The sequence below is a fragment of the Indicator indicator genome, chromosome 24 (genome assembly GCF_027791375.1).
Source record: "Indicator indicator isolate 239-I01 chromosome 24, UM_Iind_1.1, whole genome shotgun sequence".
NCBI lineage: Eukaryota > Metazoa > Chordata > Aves > Piciformes > Indicatoridae > Indicator > Indicator indicator.
The window spans coordinates 3,988,395-4,009,017 of NC_072033.1; the positions used below are offsets into that span (position 1 = coordinate 3,988,395).

At 50.8% G+C, this 20,623-nt stretch overlaps 1 protein-coding gene across 1 annotated transcript; it reads right to left on the reverse strand.

Moving 5' to 3' along the window:
- Positions 1-1,337: 1,337 nt before the first annotated feature.
- LOC128975239 (thyrotropin-releasing hormone receptor-like) lies at positions 1,338-10,428 on the reverse strand. Its single transcript, XM_054392049.1, has 2 exons — positions 9,643-10,428; positions 1,338-1,718 (listed from the first exon to the last, which is right to left on the reverse strand). Exons 1-2 carry the CDS (start codon positions 10,426-10,428, stop codon positions 1,338-1,340), a joined length of 1,167 nt encoding a protein of 388 aa, XP_054248024.1.
- Between the last annotated feature and the right edge of the window lie 10,195 nt (positions 10,429-20,623).

The window sequence follows — 20,623 nt, forward strand, 5'->3', positions numbered from 1 at the left end:
CCCAGGGCTCCCCTTCCTCCTCCTCCACCTCCCCTGTGTGTTTCTTTGAAGCACCCTGATCCTACTGCTCTGGTTTGCCTGCAGATGTTTTTATCAATGACTTATTCTGAGCTGCCAGGGAAAATCTGTTCTAAGGGAAAAAAAAAAAAACAAAAACAGGACACCCAACTTAGCTTACTCCTAATGGAAGAATCTCCACCTGAGAGACTGTGGTAGGTTTAGGCTGTACCTTTAAAATTTTCCACAGATCTTGAACAGAAAGTGATAAAATGTAAATAGATCACCATTGGGTGTAAAAAGGAAAATAATGATAAGTTCTAAACAATCCCATTGGAGAGATATCTACCATAAGAATTAGTTTAGTAAACTCTTTCTCTTTTGGCTTCTTTTGTCTGGGAGATACTAACTTTGTGCTGTGCTGGCTTCTGCTTGACCCTGGCTGCATTGTTTTGGCTCAGCTCTAACAACTCTTCTCTTTCACTTGTCCCTTTGTGACTAGGGGGGTAAGGAGGATAAGGGCAGGGAGTAGAGAAGCTATTAGCTCCCCTGCTTTTTGGCCAGGGGAAGTTCTTGTCAATTGTAAATACCTGTAAATATTGTAAATATTGTATATTTTGTACATATTCATTGCATTTCATTGTAGATTGTATTTTTGCTTGTAAATACAGCTTCCATTTGCTTCCAGCTGGGGTGCTCTGGCAAATTTAATGTTGGGGGGTGAAATTTCAACCCACCAGAGAGGGTCCCTTTACAGTCAATGGACAGAAGCAGTCCCATCTCAGGAGACATCCATCCATCTCCTCATCAGGAATGCTCTTCCTCAGAGCACTGTGCTGGGATGAGTGGAGCTGCTCCTGGGAGTGCCTGCCTGTCCTCCTGAAAAGAACTCCAGAGGAGCAGCTCCCCTGGGATGGTTTTGGTGTAGGCATGTCTCTGTGGGTAGGTGACTCTCACCCTGCAAGACAGCTGGCCCAGCAGACACAGCTTTTCTTTTTTCCTTGAATGCCCTTCCTGGATTTCCTTTCAGTGCTCTGGCCTGACCCCACACACAGTTGCACTGGCACATAACACAGCACAGCGTTGCACCACTGGAGTTAACTACAGATTCTCTAAGGATGCTAAACATTGACCTGTGCCTAACACTTCACCAAACAAGACTAAATGAGCCTTAAGGAACAGCAAATGAATTTGCCTCTAAGAATGTTTTGTCAAATGCCCTGGAGAGGTATTAAACGAAGCTTGCTGCAATGCCAAAGCAATTTCTGTTGGCACTTTCCCAACGCAGCACACACAGCCTCGCAGCTCCCACTGCCTGCATTGCTCCAGGGGCCCAGGACTTATCTGGCAGGCTTGTTCCTCTTGAGAGGTGCAGGGAGACTGTTCAGATCTTCTTGCTCAGTGGCAGTGTGCTCAGAGCTGTCATGAGAAGTGTCCTTGAGCCCTCTGTAGTACACGGGGGCAGCGTACGGCGCCGCCTTCTCGGCGCTCTGCTTGTCACACTTGCAGAGCTTCCTGAAGGCAGCCCTGAACTTCTGTGACATGAGGTTGTAGATGATGGGGTTGATGGCACTGTTCAGGTAGATGCACAAGCGGCAGAAGAGGAGGAACCAGATGTTCAGGTAGGGAGGGTCCATGAAGGAGTTCACCACCACCAGTGTGCGATAAGGCATCCACAGAAGGGCGAAGAGGACCACCACGACCGCCAGCATCTTGGTCACCTTGCCAGGGGGGACATGAAAAAGGAGAATCAGATGATGCTAGATCTCCAGGGAGCTTCCCTGCCTGCAGACATGGGGCAGTCTCTGCACTGCTTATATCTCTCTTTAAGCATTTAAATATGCCCCCAGACCATGAGACCATTCCTCTCTGAGTCTGTTTTGTTCATTAATTAATCTTGCATAAATAAATCCCCTAAACGACAGCTTTGGACCTGCCACTGAGGAGCCTTTAAAACTCTTTAGGACAAGCACCCACCAGCTTGGAAATGGTCTGGCATAGTCACGGGGATGTCTGTACCAGATAGCTGGTCTGCAAATTGCACATAACAATAAATCAGTGGAGAAAAGAACCTGTGCAAAAGTGAGGAGCTAAGTTTGGGGGTGCCATGGGATACACCTCAGCTCCCTGCCTAACATCTCTTGGTTTCCTGTGCCAGCTGTGCTGCTCCCAGGGACAGGCTCATGGTACAGAGCAGCACTGGGTGCAGAGGAGGGTGTCTGGGGTCTTACACTTGTGCTGATTCCTTTTTGTGCTGATATGGGAGTTTCTTGGCTGATTGGTGTGGGTTATTTTATAATTTGCAGCAGAGAAGTGGGGCAGTGCAGGCAGTGCCTCAGCACCTCAGGAGCAGGAGAACATTAACAATTCAGAAGGGAGCAGTAATTGCCCTCTGCTCAACTCCAGCTTGTTTAAGAAAATGGGATTTTTGTCCCAAAGCTCCAGTGATCCTAACAATTTCAACAGCTATTTCTGGTAGGTGACAATCATCCTCCAGCAAATACCTAGAGAATACACGTCCCCAAGGAGGAAAGTATGAGTAACCACTGGTGCCACACACACATCAAGGCAGTGGCATTTCAGAACGTCAGAAAGGGAGTTGTGCAATGGTTCCAGTTCTCAGTATGGAAATCAGCACTTGGATCATGGTCACAGTCTCTCAGCTTTTCCTGGAGTGCTTTTTTTACTTCATCAGAAGCAGCTATGCCTTCTTCTAATCCTGTGAGTAGAAATTGGAGGTGGTTGGTAGTGGCAACAAAACTTTCCTTATGAGAAAGGGACTGGTATCAAGCTGAGGCCAAAACAGAAGTGTTTTGCTGTGTGTGGTTTAATGGCAATGGGAGGACACTTCCCAGAATAAGTTTTTAGTGATGTAGTGAGTGCTGGGCTGCTGCTAAGACTGTAGCATGTTTGCTGCTCCAGTTTGTTGCCTTATGGGAAAGGAATGAGAGATTGTAGAAGTTGTGTCAGTAAAAGGTAGCTTCAGAATTTTTCAGTGCCAAGGGCTGGCTGGATGCTGAAGAGCAAGAGCCATCTCCCAAGCTTTTGGTTTTAAGCCACCCTATCTAGCATACAACTTCTGGGAGTGATAATCTGGTTCATAGAAATGCTCCTGAGCAGACAGGCTGGGAGTGGGCAGCAGCTGCTTGGCACACAGCTGACCATGATCAAAATCTCAGCACAGTTGTAGGCTCCACTGAGGCTGGCAGTTCAGTCCAGGCTCGGCTATCATTTGCCAAGGGAAGGAGCATCCTGACAGCAGTGACCAAACAGTACCACTGCAAGATCTGGAGACAGAGAGCTCCCATATAGGAGCCCAGTCCAGAAAAGGGCAGATTTTCAAGAATCAAGAATCAAGGTTGGAAGAGACCTCAAGGATCATCGAGTCCAACCTGTCACCCTACACCTCATGACCACTAAACCATGGCACCAAGTGCCACGTCCAATCCCCTCTTGAACACCTCCAGGGATGGTGACTCCACCACCTCCCTGGGCAGCACATTCCAATGGCCAACCACTCTCTCTGTGAAGAACTTTCTCCTCACCTCCAGCCTAAACCTCCCCTGGCGCAGCTTGAGACTGTGTCCTCTTGTTCTGGTGCTGGTTGCCTGGGAGAAGAGACCAAACCCCTCCTGGCTACAACCTCCCTTCAGGTAGTTGTAGACAGCAATGAGGTCTCCCCTGAGCCTCCTCTTCTCCAGGCTGAACACCCCCAGCTCCCTCAGCCTCTCCTCATAGGGCTTGTGCTCAAGGCCTCTCCCCAGCCTCGTTGCCCTTCTCTGGACATGCTCCAGCAATTCAACATCTTTCCTAAATTGAGGGGCCCAGAACTGGACACAGTACTCAAGGTGTGGCCTAACCAGTGCTGTGTACAGGAGTACAATGACCTCCCTGCTCCTGCTGGCCACACTATGCCTGATGCAGGCCAGGATGCCATTGGCTCTCTTGGCCACCTGGGCACACTGCTGGCTCATGTTCAGCTGCTGTCAACCAGTACCCCCAGGTCCCTTTTGCTTCAATGCGTCTGGCACATGAGCAGTGCACATGGATGGGACTCACTGGTCTGTGTCCTCCACTGTTCTGAGCATCTCTACTGCAAACAGACATGGCAGCAATGGAGCATTCAGCTAGTCTGCTGCCTTCCACAGACCTGCTTCTCCAGTCTGCAAAGGGAATTGCTTTTGCCACATTCTTGATGCTTCTGAGCTTCATTTCCTGAGAACCTGAATGAGGTTGATCTAAACAAAATTGTGCTAATAGCTTAACCCTGCAGCAAAATGCAACCACCTGCTCAGCTAAGTGATTCTTAGTGCCATTGAAGTCCAAATTTAATTCCTCTCTTTTAAGCAGTTTGTTCCTCCTGGGAGATGAGAGCAGGCTCTGTGCTTTTCCCTGCCTTGCAGAGACCAAAAACAACCCCATCCTGCCTGAAAGGCTCCATGTTAAAGAGCTGTCTTGAGGGTAAGGTTGGTGGGAGTCCTTCCATCAACTTCATCAGTCCTAGGCAGCAGAAGTGGCACAGAAGATGTCCTGGAAAAGTGAAATCCCACACCTCTGCAGGTCCTCACTTAGCCTGAGCATTCCTCCCCTAGTGGTGGTCTCAGTCCCTGAGTTGCAAAGTTACCCCCACAGGGCTGGGGACGATAAATCCCTGAGCTGTTACACCCCTAGCTCTGCTCATGGCAGGTGTCCCTTCCCGACAGGCTGAAATGTCTCCTTTAAAGCTAACAGATGAACACTGCTCATGGGCAGCCTCCCAAGACTGAAACATCTTTGGCTTTTCAACTGTTGTAACTCTCTGCCTTGTGTTCTTGTTCAGGAACCACAAAGGTTGTGACCAATGCTCTAAACTCTGCATCTGCATAGACAGCACCAGAAGGAGTCTATTCCAACACAGCTGAAGCATAAATTCCTTGTGGTCCTTCTGAGTCCAAAAGAAATGTAATCTGGGAAAGAACCAGTGATTCATCTGACTCTCAGCCCGTGCTTTTCAGCTGGTTGTTATGGAAATGCTGACAGTGCCAGTGAATGCTCTCCCAGCTCTCACCCGAGCAAGCTTTCTACACCTCCCTCCAGACCGCAGCAGACCACACAGAGCCATCACCCAAAGAGCACAGCCCTGGCAAAGAGCTGTCTGTGTGCTGGGAGGGGAAACTGCCTGGGAACAGCACCATGAGGATTTGTTACATCTGCCTCAGCAGATGCCTTCAGTGCTCCCTGAGGGTGCTGCATTCAGACCACAAGCTGGGATGGGCAGCCCCTGTAAGGTGGACGTTTGCCTTTTAGCCAAGCATCCTTATGGATCATCTTCTCCTTGGCTCGACTTTGGCAAAGTTGTGTCAGCACAGGCTGTTTCCTATGGATGAAAGCTAACAGTCTATCTTAGACTCACTCTCCTATCTTCATCATGGAGAAAGAACTCTTCAGCATCGTGTGCATGCAGCACTGGAGCTTGTCTCCACACCTTTCCTCACTCTACCTTGCTAAGGTGAGTGATTATAGTGCTTCTGACATCCTCTGAACTTACTTTTGGTGCTCATGTGGAAAAATAAACCAATCAGCAGTGAGAACAGCTTGGGACATTTATCCCTAACTGGTGAAGTCCTGCATTGTGGCTCCCACAATACAGCTGCCCCAGAAAAGCCAGAGCTTTGCCATAGCCTCCAAGCATCTCTTGGGGAAGCAGCAGCTCAGGGACAGCAATTTTTCCAACAGGTGTTTTTCCTCCAACCCTCTCACAGGGTGTGACAACAGCTGTGAGGGAGCTGTGGAGAGGAGCAGGGTGAGGGTTTGCAGCCAGCAGAAGGTGTTTCAGGAGAACAGTTGGTATTTATCTAAAAACACACTTCTGAGCCCATAAGCCAGTGCTGGTGCTGGGTGGCCAGGGATATCTGCTGCACAGACCCCTGACCACATCCTAGGTCCCTGTGTCAAAGCTCAAGGGTGGCTCATCATGCACCAGGCCAAGCCCAGTGCAACTCCCAGTGCAAACCCACACCGAACGTCCTTCTCGCTCCCTACGACCTGGTTGGCATCTTGAATCCCGCGGCACTTCCAGCCCATCCTCTCTCCTAAGGCTCTGTCTAGCCTTTGCCGCTGTCCCCGAGGCCACAGATGCTCCTCTTCACCCGGTGTCAGCTCTCCCTGTCCAGGCACCACCCCATCGAGCTGCTGCATCCCTTTTTCGGGAATGTCACTCCCTCTAGCGGCTTTCGGCCAGGCGAAGTCCATGCTTGGAGGCGGCGGTGCTTGTACCTGCGGCGCTTCGCTGCTGTGGGTGCTCAGCACAGCACAACTCGTGCCTGGCTTTGTCCTCCACGGGACCTGCGGATCTCTGGGGCACCGACGAGGGCAGAGCAGCATCTGAGTGCCCTGGCAAGCAGCAGCACAGCGCCGGGGTGTGCAGGAGCACACGGCCAGGATTTCATTTCCCACCTCCGCATTGCCACAGCGAAACACCCCCGGCCTGCAGGTCAGAGAGTCAGGGGACAAAAATGGGCACCTCGAGGGTAGCCACTTTTGGGCATCTGCCAGGGGACTCTGGAGCAGCCAGGGGGTCAGAGGGACCACCTGAGCTACACATGCCTAGCACCCACCCTCCCTTCCCACTCTGCTCTCATGGCCTCCAGGAGCTGAACTGTCCTCACACCAGTGGTCTGTGATGGGAATCCAGCAGATGCTTGTGCACCATCACCTCAAAAAAACTCAGAGGTGCTTGTGGGGTTGGGGTCCTGCTTCAGTGCATCACTGGGATGCAGCCTGCTGCCTCCAGGAGTGCTGTGAAGCTCCTGCTGAATGTCTGAGCCTGTCAGAGAGCACCACTATAGCCATTTTGGACCAAGCCTGCACATGCATTCCAATGGTGTCTTTAGTGGCCTAGTCTACATGGGAATTGCATTTAAAGAAGCTGCACCTTCACTTCAGTTTTCCCAACTGGTAGCATGTGCATCACTTTCACAACCTCCTCATCACCCTATCACATTGGAGACCATTGGCATTTGCTATGAGGACCAGCTGTGTCCTCACTTCTGATGCTCAGGACAAGACCCTTTACCTGTGGAAATTCCAAGTGCCATTTTCCAGGGCTGTCAGCACTTCTCAGGAGAACGTGAGAGGTTGATGGCATTACCTGGCAGGCTTCCACCCTGTTCACTGGTGATTAATGAGCAAGAAAACCTACTTATGAGTTCCTCAGCCAGCATCAGCTATTTCAAGGCAGTGTCTGGTGGTCCAAGCTGAGATCCATCTGTGTTTCTTCTTTCCACAAGTTTCCTTTGTTTTTGAGGGCAGTAATGCCATGGCTATCAGAAAACCAAAGAGTAAACCTTCTGGTGAAGGCAACACAGGACACTGGTATCCAGGATGCTCCCTTTTAGGGCTCATTGCATGGGGCCCTTTTGCCATTGATTCCCTGGGAGATGAACCCTGCCTGGAGAACACCACTCAGGTCCCTTCTCTGCCTCTCTCCCATCTTTGCAGAAACCAAGGTGGTGAGGTGTCCCATGGGCTTGCTGCTGGGGGTGCCATGGGGGCTGTAGTCCCTGTGGACTTTACCATACCCCTTCACATGGGCACATACACCTCGGTCTCCTTGTGGGGCCTGACTGGCCACAGGAATGGTCTCCTCTGTGCTTGGTTTTAAGTCCCTTCTCCCTAGCATCCCCTTCTGCCAGTTCTACTGGCACGAGTGCATTCAGCTACCTTCTGTCTCCCATTAAAATCCCTTTCTTAGTGATCTGCCCATTTTCGAGCACTCAGCACATGCTTCCCCTCTGCTCTGGCCCCAGCCACCCCTCTGAGATGCTGCACTCTGCAGCATCTCCCCCAAAATATCATTCCTGTGGCCCTGGCTGTCTCTGCTCAGGGAGAGAAAATCCAGGCAGAATCCAGTGCTGATCCCTTGGGGATGTCTGGATACCTCTTCCCTCCCTGTGTTGTTAGGTTTTCCCTCTGCAGCTTCTGCTCCTCAGTTCATTGCACAACCAGCAAAAACCTCTGGCTGGATTTCAGGCAGTGCTCAAGGGGATACTCTTTATGCTTCAAGCTCTCCTGTTCCCACTGCCCAAAACTTGTTAAACAGCAGCATGACTTTTCTTGGCTTTGGTGCACAGGTGACTTATTTCTGCACAGAGCATCCGGAAGCTCCCCAGCACAGGTTGCTTTGGAGAGCTGTTGGTATGAAATTATAAAGAAGCATTCAACAAATCACAACTTGAAGCCCTGGGAAACAGCTTTACAGTTAAAAAACTCAGTGCCATCCTTATTCCTAATGCTGCTGGCTCTGCAGCAATTTCAGGCCAGCCAGGGGAAGGCTTTGCATGCTAAGATATTTCAGGAGTAATGATGACCTCAAGAAAACTCCCAGTGCAACAACGAAAAAAGAGAGCACAAGATGTTTTCAGGAGCTGAAGTGCCTGTCAACCAGTCCCACCAGCCACTTGTCCTACTGATGCTGGGGCACACTGTGTGCAGCATGGCCAGCCCATGGCCCAGCACTGCAGAGGGAGCAGAAGAGACCATGCAGCAGCTCCTCTGGAAGGAGAGGTCCATGGATCAACCTCACTACCCTGTGAGAGCAGCAAAATACTTCTGCAGGTCAGGATTTGCTTTAAACCTTCCTGTGCTGAAGCAAAAGGGAGAAAAAGTTGGAAGTGGAAAAGTTCTGAAGTTCCTAAAGCTGTTCTCAGGGCTGTTTGCCTCCCCTCTGTGACTGAATCATCACCCCTGGGGAACAGAGGTTGCTCTGCAAGTCAGGCAATGTGATCCTGAGCTGGAGAAACAAGGACTTCAAGACAGGCTTAAGCCTATTTCAGGCTGTCTGCAAATCATGTCCTGCTCACTCAGAATCACACTGGAGCTGCTGATTTCTGCGACTTAAGTCAGAATCTCACATTCAACCTGCTCTGGTAGGATACCCATGTCTCTGTCTATGCAAAACAGAAAGCGGGGGGGGGGGGGGGGGGGGGGGGGGGAAGAGGGGAGAGAGAGGAATGTCTCTTGCAGGCAGACAGCAAGCAGGCAAGAGTGTCCCATGGCCAGATGATGACCTGTGAAAGGAGACAGAGCAAGAAAGAGTAATTGTCCATGTGGGCAAAGAAAGAGGAGGAGTGAGGGGAGGAGGTGGAAGAAGGCAGCAGCCAAATGACAGAGGAGTCACCAAGGAGCACATCCACCACTGTGACGCTGAGGTGCCTTCCCCAGCTGCAGGGACCTGAGGGTGCAGCCAGGGATGGACCCTGAGGGCAGAGGTCACACCAGTTCTCTCCTCCCTTTACTCCTTTAAATCGGAGGTCACCTGTGCAGGACCCTGCCTGGGAGGGGAGTCCCACTGGCATAACACGACCCACAGCTCCCCTCTGCAGGGAAGCCACCAATGATTAATTATCCTCAAACAGCCCTGCATTCCTGCCTCTCCCAAGAGATGCTGGAGCTCTGACCTGCTCCACTGAGCTTAGTCAAAGCAGGGGGACCCCATTTGTGCTCCCAGACTCCAGCTGGGCTTAGGAAGGCTTTTGCGCACCGAAAGAACCCTCTCCACTCCCTCCACAAAGGCAAGCAAAGGCAGCCCATCCCCTGCCAGGATGCCCCTCGAAGCACTGAGCCTCTGCCAGTGCTTCCTGCAGCCCAGCGAGCCCCAGCCCCTACCTGCTTGCGGGAGCTCAGGGCCCCCTTGTTGCCCCGGCAGGAGAGCTTGAGGGATCCACCCTGGTGCGTGGAGCCCAGGCAGGAGCGCTGAGGGGTGGTGGGCAGGGGGCTCATGAAGAGGATGCGGGCAATGAGACCGTAGAGGACAGTTGCCAGCCCCAATGGGATGACATAGAAAACAACAAAGTCCAAGAAGTAAATGGGCATGTAAAGGCTTCTGGAGACTCGGTAGCCGCAGCTGACCTGCGCCCCATCCGAGAAGGTGACCTGGGTCGTGTCCACCAGGAAGAACCACATGAGGCAATAGAGGGAGGTGAAGAGCCAGAGGCAGGAGATGATGCGCCGGGCACGGGACACGGTGCACAGCAGCTGCGCCCGGATGGCGTGGCAGATGGCGATGTACCGCTCCACCGTGAAGGCGGTGATGGACCAGGCGGAGGCGTTGATGCCCAGGTACTGCAAATAGGTGATGCAGAGGCAGCCAGCGTAGCCATACACCCAAGAAGACATCACTTCTGAGATGTTGGGCAGCCCGGCCGCCAGCAGCACGATGAGGTCGGCCACGGCCAGGCTCACCAGGTAGCAGTTGGTAGGAGTCACCATGTGTTTGCTGCGCAGCACCACCAGCACCACCATCACGTTACCCGCGATGCCCACCCCGCAGATCAGCAGCACCAGCAGGATGGTGACCACCTGAAACTCCAGGGGCTGCCGAGGCATCCTGCCCAGGGTCTGGTTGATGCTGTCGCCCAGCGCGGCTCCCGGGGTGGCCGAGCTGTTCTCCATCGGCCCCCTGCAGCGGGGAGTTGGGAAAGCTGGGATCTCCGGGAACCTGGAGCCGGGAAAGCCAGGAGCCGCGGAGCCCCGCTGCCACCCGCGCCCCCTCCCCGCCCTCCCGCCCGCCCTGGCTCCTCCCTCTGCTCTTTTCCCCCCGCCTCCGATTCACCCCAAGTCTTGCCGCTGCCCGGCTCCTTGTGCTCGCTGTGAAAACCCTCACTGGGAGCAGGTAGGACCACCACAGTCCCCGGAACCCCCGGGGCATCCAGGACCTCACAGCCTAGGGAATCACCCGGGACGGTCTAGGATTCCCAGCTCACGGGACCCTCCAGGACCTCTCCCAGCCGCCGAGACCTCCGAGAACCACCAGGAACTTCCCAGGAGCCCTCAGGACTACCCTTGGGAACCCCAATTCACCTCCCGGTCGCATCCCCTGTCTGTGCTCGCTGGGTCCTAGCGCTCCGCTGAGCCGAGGAGGAAGGAGCCCAGGCAGGGGATGGAGGTGGCAGAAAGGGCAGAGAGGGAAAGAGAGCAGAGAGGGCAGAGAAGCATAGGAGCTGAGAGCACCCTCGCAATGAATGGATCCACTCCCGGACTCGGGGCTGTGGGTGCCTTGCATCCGCAGCAGAGCTACCTGAGGGAATGGGCGCTTGTGGGACAGCCACATCCTGAGCTCTCTTTGATTTTCACTGAGATTCCAGACCCTGCTGAAAATGAGACCCAGCTTCCAACTTAGCCCCCTGCTTGAACCACAAGATAATGTTTCCCCTCTTCTCATCTTTACTTGATGTGCCGAGGCACCAGACGTGGCATTCAGCAGCTTCACATGGCCACGCAGCCCTGCATGGCCCCATATCTGATGCCTGTCTGTTAGCAACCCTGCAAGCCCTGAGCTGTGCCCTGCAGAACAGCACCAAATCCAGTGCAGGCAAGGACCTTGCTTCTGGCACATCCCTGACTGCCAAGCAGAGGAGCGCAAGCTGCTGGTGTGGTGGCACCATGTGTGGGAGGTGAGAGGGCACAGACCCCGCATAACCATCCTGAGGGGGGAGCTTGGAGTTCATCTGCTTGCTCAAACCCATCCCAAAAGTGAGGAAACAAAAATTAAACAAACTCCCACGTGACTGCAGAAAGTTTTTGTTTTGGTTCAGACCTGGAACATTGTGTTGGATCATTGTAGATAATTATTTCCCTTGCTGCTTTGCTTTGTGGCACTGGCAATTCAGCAGTTATTAGCACAGTGATAATGGCAGCATTAAACACCCAGCTGAAGCAGCTCTTCCTACCCAAGTCCCTGAGCTAATTTGTGTGTCCATCACAAAGCTGCGTAGGGGCAACTGTCTATACCCATACCTGGGTGACATCTCCTGCATGTCAAACTGGACAGGCTTGCTGTGCAGGCTGATTGCTAGACCCCTCCAGTAGCACAGAATGTGACTGAAGTGTGTATTTAAGATGAGGCAAACCAATCCCACACCTACATAATATTTTCTTTCAGCTTGGCTTAAACCCAAATATTTTGATGACCAACAGACATTGATTCTTTTAAACAACATTTCATGTCAGGCTCTTTTAAGACGCTTCTGCATTTCCTTCTCTGCTGGCATCGCCTCAAGCTGCCATCCTCTGTTAATATCTTCCATCACCCAGTGCCTTGAGGTGTCAGGAAGGAGAGGTCTTCATTTTCCTGGTGGTCCCCAAATGGGGGTGGCTGTGTCCTTGGGCACTGGCTGTGACAGGGCTGTTTCTGGGAAGATGTGGCTGTGCCGCCCCACGGCTGGGTCAGCAGCACTGCACCCGGCCTGGGTGCTTGGGAAGTTCAGCACCAGCTTCAGTATCTTCCTGCACTCCTCATGCAGCTAATTTCTCTCATTCAACCCCTCTGGCCAGCTCATTCAATCCTGTGGATAGAAAAGACCTCTGAGGCTTCACATGTTTAATAAACAGAGCTGAGAGAAGATGATCCTTTTACCCAAATCTGTGATAAACACCTCTCCATTTCTCTGCTCTTTCATAACCTACAAATATTAAACCCATAAAACTTCTGCTGTTAGAGCTGAGGCACAGAGGCTGCATCCACATGGAGCTGGGGGAGATGAAGAAGCTGAATCACAGAAGCCACAAGTGGTTTTGAGGGGCTGGGCCACAGGATTTGGGGCCCTGGGGAACTGCAAAATTCTGAATGTAAGTGATTGTGGGGAGTGCTTCCCACCTCTGCACCCCTGCAACTTAGCATGGAGAGGGCAGTAAAGTACTCCAGGGCTCTGCAAAGCAGCCTGAGGGCTGGCAAGCGCTGTTGGAGATGAGGTATGAGTCAGTCTGTTAAAAGCAGCAGTTATTGATCCCTCAGAAAAATACAGGAGGGAGAAGTCCTGTCAGAATTGCCTTCACCTGTTCCACGGTCACAGCCTAGAAGCAAAATTACTTCAGGGCTTTAGGGGTTAATCTCCTCAGAGATTATTAAACCCAAGCAAAAAGTCAGCTGTCAAGGAATTAAAAAGATTAAAAAATCGACCTGGGTGTGTGCTACCATGCACTTAAAAATGAACTAGTTGGTGCTTTTCTAATTTCTCTTGTGAGAAGAGAAGATTCCCTGGAGGGATGAAACTCCTGGAGACTCCCACAGTTACCAGCTTCACAGACCTGGGCTGCATGACATCCATGCCAATGATGGGAAAGGGAACAGCATTTGGTCCCTCTGGAAAACCTTGTGGATTAAAAGAAGACCGAGGGAATGGGAAAAGATTAAGAGGAAGGCAAGGATATGGATTTTTGTGGCTGAAAACCAATTCAGGCTTGAATATGACAAAAGTATCTTCAGGTTCTCAGATCCAGGAATGGGGCAGGAAGCACCTCCTGCAGCAGCAATGCAGGGATGCATGGGAAAACCTGCCTGGTGGTGCCAGGCTTCAGGAGCTCTGGACACTTATTGTAGCACTGAGCTCAGGAAGTGATGAGGACAGGGCTGGTTTCTCATCCCCAGACTCAGGGAGCACAGGCAGCTCTGCAGGGTGTCTCAGACTCCTTTCTTCCCTGGCTGGCTGGCACAGAGCTGTCTCCTGGCTTTGGGGGGCTTTACCCTCTGGTTTCCTTAATCTCTTCTAAAGATCTGTTGTGAAATCTATGATAAACTCTTCTGGAAACTGCTTTGGGGCACAGAGGATCTTGGTGATTTTTTTTTCTCCAGTTACTAAGCTTTTAAAGAAAGTGATATGAGGCCACAGTCACAAATTAGGGGGCGGAAAAAAAAAAAACCTTCTGCCCTCCCCTGCTTCCCTGCTGTGTTCAGAACCCCAGTCCTCAAGGAAAAAGCCACTCACTGTGAAGAGATTAGAAAACAGATTAATACAGGTGCTGCAAATGAGGAACTTGGCCACAGCCAGCCTTTCTGAGCCTCTTGCCTGTGGCAGGTACCTAGAATGGCTCATGCTGGGTATCTGTCGTGGTTCAGCTCCATGGCAAAGCTTCTCACAAATGTGCAGCTGGGTTACAAGTGCATGGAGATGGGAAAGTTTTGGTTCTGCTTCCCTCCAGCACCCAGCTCTGGTGTAAAAACCTGGATTTCTGAAGCAAGGAGCTGCTGTCACAATCAATGTAGGGTCAGATGATGGTTGGACTTGATGATCATAGAATGCATCGCATTGGAAGGGACCTTTAAAGGTCATCCAGATGATCTTCAAGGTCTTTTCTAACCAAACTGGTTCTATGATTCTAAATTGTCCCACAGGCAATGGGGAGAAGACTTCAGACCTCACATACTCACCCAACTGGGGGTGTGAGTCTGGCATTGCTAAAGCCATGGTGACACAAAGCATGAAGCATTGGACACATAGAGCAATTTTTTCTCTTCCCTGGTAAAAAGAAAAGGTGACTCAGCTCAGCCCTTGCCTCCTCCTTCCTGTAATTTGCAGGGTTCCCACTTTGCTGTCTGAGCAGCTGTGGCACATTTCCAGCTAATGCAAGAGGAAGCTTTCAGCCTTTGAACTCCACCATCTCAGTTTCTCAGCTTCTTCTGTCCAAGCCATGGATCCCCCAACCACTCAGATCTGTGTGGGTTTTCAAGTCTCCTGGGAAATAAATCCACAGAATTGGATTCTCCCCCTTCTCAGATATGAAAACACCTCCCCAGCTATTTCCAGGTAGGACGAGGAACTACAGAAGGTTGGACAGGAACAGCATGGAAGTAAGGAGTGTGTGGGAACATGGCACTTTTCCCCACCTTATGTTTGCATGTTGAAAACATCTCTTCTGGTGATATTTCCTCAGCTGCTCAGATGCAAAGAAAGCCAGAACTGCTTTGGCCCTGGTCTTTGGGCAGGGCTGCAAAGTGGTGGAAGCAAACCTCTGAGTAACTTGATTTCCTCAGCATGGACTCAAGATGTTACCACATCTCATTTCCCCTGTGAGCCACTGGAGCTGCTGGCTGCACACACAACTTGTGGCTTCCCTGAATGCCTGAAAAGTGAGCTGCTGGTCAAATCTCCCCTCACCTTCAGGCCTCAGTGATGTCCACAAAGTCCTGGAAGTCAGGAGGCTGAGAAACATGCCTGGGAGATGGATTTCTGTATCAGCATCCCAGATCTTAGTAGCTGGGATAGCCAGGATCGCTTCTTCCTCAATTCCTCTCTGTTTCTTACAGGCTGAAGGAAATTTTCTGTTGCAAAATGTGAGGCATTGAGTTCAGAGTGAAACCCTGATGCAATCTGCATTTGAAAGAGCCAGGACCAGGGAAACTCTCCTTATGAATTGCAAATCTTTCCCCTTCTCTTTGCAGCTTCTCATATCTGGAACTCATTTTGAAATATCTTTCTTCCTTCTCAGGAAAAAAAAAATGTTGGTTTCTAAGAGGATTTGCTCAAAAGAACAAGAGCCAGCAGTGCTGCCAGCTCCTGATTCACATCACATCTCCTGGCAGTTGCTTCAAGATGATTATGGGATCTCATTTGAGGTGTGATGGGATGCCTGGTCATCAGCTACTGCTCATAACAGTCTTGGGTCACATCTACCAGCCTGGTGCAGGTACCTGAACACAGCGGTCCTGGGGCTTTATGAATTTGTGTTCTCAGCCACAGGTCAGGAAATGGTCACTTCTCAGCAGTACCAGGCTTTGGTTTGGGAATACATGGTGCTGGCATCTCTTTGCTGCTTCAGATCTGCCTGTGGCAACCTCTGCAATTAAGCAGCAGCTGTTTATCACCTATTACCTCTGAAGACAATCTTCTCTCTTTGCTCTACCTCTCATTCTGGCACCAGCACCTCACAACCCAGCCAAGACTCTGGCCATCCTCTTGGGAAAGGCAGGGAAAACCTTCTCCGTAAGAGGCTTTCCCACTCACCAGTTGAATTTCCTCATTTCTTGTCTCAAAGGTAAAAGCCCTGGGCTGGAGCTGCTCTTGCTGGGTGGCAGTGCAGTGCTCAGCACAGTGCAGCTGCCCTCGATGGTGCTTCTCATGCACAAAGTCCTCCCTTAAATAAATGCTGCCTTTGTAGTTCCCTGCCTGTGCAGGGCTGAGCTTGATGAAGTCCTGAGCTGCTCCATCTCAGCTGCAAGCAGAGAGGCAGATGCACCCAGAGCATCCTTCCTGAAGCACTGCAGGGAGGTTTTGCACAGTCCTATGGAAGTGCAGATGGGATGAACCATTCAGGGCCATTTCCCACTGGGCACCAGTGCTGCTGGCAGCACTCTGTGGGTGCACTGGTGCCAGCTGGCCCAGTGCCAGCAGCCTTACTGCAATGAGCCACTATGGTGACAGAGAGAGCAATTCTCTGTGGCCAGCCACAGTGTCAGCTTCTGCAGAGCAAGAGATTCCAGCAGCCAGATCAAGGAGAGAGGCTCTTTCCTTCTAGGAGAGCCATTCTAGAGGGCTTCCCATCAGCATTTTCTGTATTCCTTCACTGCAGCCATGCTTCATTTGACACTTTTCACCACAGTACATATCACCAGCACTTCAGGCTTCCCACAGAGATTGATGACTCTCTGGGCATGCTGCATGGCACTGTTAGCAGTGGCACACACCCAGAGCAGGGCATGCACTGTGCTATCAAATAGCTTTTGTTTGCTTTTATCATGCCCATCAGTATTTTCTCTCCTAGTTTGCTGCATCATTGTTGCTCGTTCACTGCAAATATCACAGATGGGATAAACAATAAAAATGGAATTGGCTTAAAAATCAGGAAATATTGCAGGAGAGAGGGTTTTGTTGTTTACTTGGTTGTCTGCTCTGGTAGATGCAGATTTGTGACTATGGATGAGCTCTTTCCTAGAGCACTGCCTTAGCTAAACAGTTTACACTTGCTCCTCAGTATATTAAGTTCATTCATTCTTGCCTGCCAGCCAGCCATGAGCAGGAACTTGGCATAAATCCTGTCCATGAACATCCACAGAAATCCACCACAAAACCACCAAGGGAATCAGGAGCTTCAGTGTAGAGCCTCTCCCATGTGTGAGGGTCTTTCTGTCCCCTGGGCTTATTGCACTGGTAGAGGGCAGAGTAATCCATGGGCCCTTCTCTCTTATAATTAACATTATTTGGTAATTAAGAAGTCTCAAACCTCAACAAATGCCAGAAAGCAAACACACAAACAGCCCTGCCTGGTCCACTCCTCTGTGCTCTGGCACACAGCTCCACAGGCAGCATGTGGTGAGAACTCCTGGAGAAGTGGCCTCAGGGTGACCTGGTGGAGGAAATGACTCCAGACAAGGTCCAAGGCTACAATAAAGGACTTTGCCCTCAGCAGCAAATCCCACTCCAACAGGACATCCAGGGAGAGCTGCCAGTTGCAGTTGCAAGTCCCCTGTCTTGTCCAGCCTTCAAGAAACTCCCCTAGTTCCCATGTCCTCGATGGGTTACTGGGCATCCAGAGTTACACCAGCAGAGAAGGGCAGCTGTGGGTACAACAGGCTTCTCCTGCTCCCCCTGATCAAGGGCAACATTTCCACCGGTGGCAGCTGGACAGACCTGAGTTACAATGACAGCCATGGCAGCAGTGTCAAGGCTGGCATCAGCACTAATGATCAGTAGCAAGGATGTTTGGTGTCACCAAATGCTTCCCAGCCCCCCCCGAGCACCCCGGCCCTGCCTCAGCCTCATTGCACACAAACGTCTGACCCTGAACGCCAAACTTCAAGGATTTCCAAACCTATAAGCTATATGTGATGGAATCCTTGCCTGCAGAACACAGTTAGAGACAGAAATGAGCTGCTGTGCTAGTGCAGGGGCAGCACTGCCCAGCTGGTGCTTCCTGGTGCAGGAGATGGTCAGGCAGGATGTGCCCCATGGGCTCCAGGCACAGCGCTGGGGGCTGCTGGGTGCCTCTGTCCCCAGCTCCTCCTGCCTGTGACTGAAGGGTGCTGTGGAGTTACAGTGAAGGCAACAAGAGCCACCACGAGCAGAAGTGAGGATGGGATCTTGGAGGGGCTGAAAACCCCTCAGCAAATAACAAGGCTTGTAAATTAGCCCTGCTTAATAAAAATAAGTGACCAGATTAACTCTGGCTGCTGGTTGAAGCTGCAGGCTGGTTCCCTGCTGCACCATCAAGCAAACTCTGGCAGGGCAGCTCACCTCTGCAGCACAGAACACGACTCAATAACGAGCAGCATTTGCTGCTTTTCCTGTCTGGATCTCACTGAGGAGCAACACCTTGAAGGAGTGCAAAGCAATTTCCAGCTCTGCCTCCCTCCAGCCTCCCTGCCCAGGGAAAGGACTGCAGCCCAGCTCTGCACCAGGGACACCCCTGGCTGATGTAATTACACTCATCGAGGCTTTAGCTGGTGCTGAACTTCACAGTCTAGAGGGACAAAGTTCCAGGGATTAATCTTTAGTGGCAAAAAATGGGTGGAAGCTAAAGGCAGCTGTAGAGGAGACAGGGAGAACTGCTCTGGACTGGGGCCAGTTTTTCCTAATAACTCTGAATTTTGAGGCTGGAAAGGGATGTTTGGGGCTCTATCTCACACACTTCTGGCAGCTGGGCAGTGCATCTCTGAAGGATGCAATAGGACTTTCAGGTTGGTACTTAGTCCTCTTAGTCCATTTCTGTGGTCTCACCCACACCAAATGGGCTGCCCAGGGAGGTGGTGGAGTCACCAACCCTGGATGTCTTTAAGGGTGGTTTGGATGTGGTGCTTGGGGATATGGTTTAGGGGTGACCCTTGTGGACTAGGATTATGGGTTGGACTTGGTGATCCTGAGAGTCTTTTCCAACCTGACTGTTTCTGTGGGATGCTGTGTGTGTGAAACCCCACCTGAACCAAAGCTCATCCCCATGCTTGTCACCAACCCTTCACCATTTCAGCCTCCTCTCCCCATAGAATCATAGAATAGAATCATAGAATCAGTCAGGGTTGGAAGGGACCACAAGGATCATCTAGTTCCAACCCCCCTGCCGTGGGCAGGGACACCTCACACTAGAGGTGTGCTGCCCCAGTCTCCTCTGAAGGCCCCCCTCAGAAGGCAGGGAGAAGGACTGGATGTTAGTCAAGGTGGATGGGGTCCCCAAATGCTGCTGGCCATAAAAAGAAAAAAAAAAAAGAGAAATCTCAAGGAAAAACTTGGTTTAATGATGTGTTATTTAGAAGGTGAAAGCACCATGCTGCTGGGATGGGCTCCTGCCTGAAGGGGCTCCACTATTCTCCTCCCACCTATTTTAATCCCTGCCTCCAAATGATGTTGGCTGCTCAGTGGGGACATGGAAGTCTTTCTGCTTTCCTCCAGCAGAAGACCACAGGGTGTTTTCTACAGCAGCCTCAGGACAAAGCTCCCTGGTTGCTGGAGAAAAGGTGCTTGGATTAATCATCAGAGCAGCAGGGAATTAAGAGACCTGTGGGGATGATTGCAAGGTCAAGGTTTTGTTAGATAGGTGCTTACCAAAAGAACAATCCAGACCTACTGAGTCTCAAGCACCTCAGAAGCTGAGAGAATTCAGTGTATCTGGCTGCAGCTGCCACTTCACTTCTGTAATTTAATCTCATTGAGGTGCATTATGCCTAATAATTACCTTAATGAAGGCTCTAATGGGAGAAGGCAGGAAAATAACAGAGATGCTTTGAAGAAATGAAGCTGCCAAGTTGCTTTGTTTTTAATTTAGCACTGGTTTAGCTCCTGCTCCTTGGGGCCTTGCCATTACAGAGGTGTCCAATCTGCTTCTCTCTCCAGAAGCAATGTTTCAGGTGGTGCCCCAGTGATGGATTTTTGCATGTTGGATACAGTACCATAGCTGCTGAGACTGAAATTATTCAAGACATCAGACCAGCTCTGGGTTCAGCCAAGTCCAGCCTTCCAACTCCTGCTGCTTCCCTGTAGAACACCAGCTCAGATCTCAAGTTTCTGCCTGCCACTTTTGAAGCTTTCCAGGATATTGGCCTATAGTAGAATCATAGAATCATTTAGGCTGAAAACGACCTTTAAGATTACTGAGTCCAGCCATAAACCTATCACTGCCAAGTCACCACTAAGCCATGTCCTTCACCACAGCATCTACAGGCATTTAAATCCCTCCAGGGATGGGAACTCCACTGCTGCCTTGGGCAGCCTGTTCCAGGGCTTGGCAAAACCCTTCCAGTATAGATTTCTTTTTTTTTTTTTTAAATGTCCTAAACCTCCCCTGGCACAACCTGAGGCTATTTCCTCTCATCCTAAAACTTGTCACTTGGGAAAAGAGACAGACAACCCCAAGTGGCTTTATTGTCTGGCCTCACCCTCTTCTGAGGCCCTTCAGCTAATTTATTTGTGTTTTACTTTGAAGAGCCATTGTGAAGTGATTTCACAAAGTCCTCCTGTGCTGATTTCCACTACCACCCATGCCCAAGATATGTATCTCATGGTCACACTGGCCATGAATTTATTTCAGTGGGCTGAAGTGACACTTTCATAGGTGGATAAACTCTCTCTCCAGGTTTCTCTGCATGAAACCCAAAGAAAAATTCTCTGAAAATTCATCAAGTCGAATGAGTTTCCTTTCTTGCTGCCTGAGGGGATATCTTGAGAAAGAAAGGAAGGTAAATGAGCTCTTCTCTCACCCCAGCTCCACATATTTCCTAGGTAACTTTGTCTAATGCTGGAGGTATCCTCCAAGTCATATGAGCTCTCTCACCATTCCTGGAACAGCTGACTCCAGACCTTAAAGACTGACACAAAGGGGAAAAAAAAAGAAAAAAAAAAAAAAAAGAAAAAGAGGGAAGTAAATGCCACCCATTTTCCTCACACTC

Excerpts from the sequence above, each read along its gene's own strand:
- LOC128975239 (XM_054392049.1), bottom strand. The coding sequence starts at position 10,428 with ATGGAGAACAGCTCGGCCACCCCGGGAGCCGCGCTGGGCGACAGCATC. Across the intron at positions 1,719-9,642 it reads CCCTGAGCTCCCGCAAGCAG|GTGACCAAGATGCTGGCGGT; the intron begins GTAGGGGCTGGG and ends CCCCCTGGCAAG.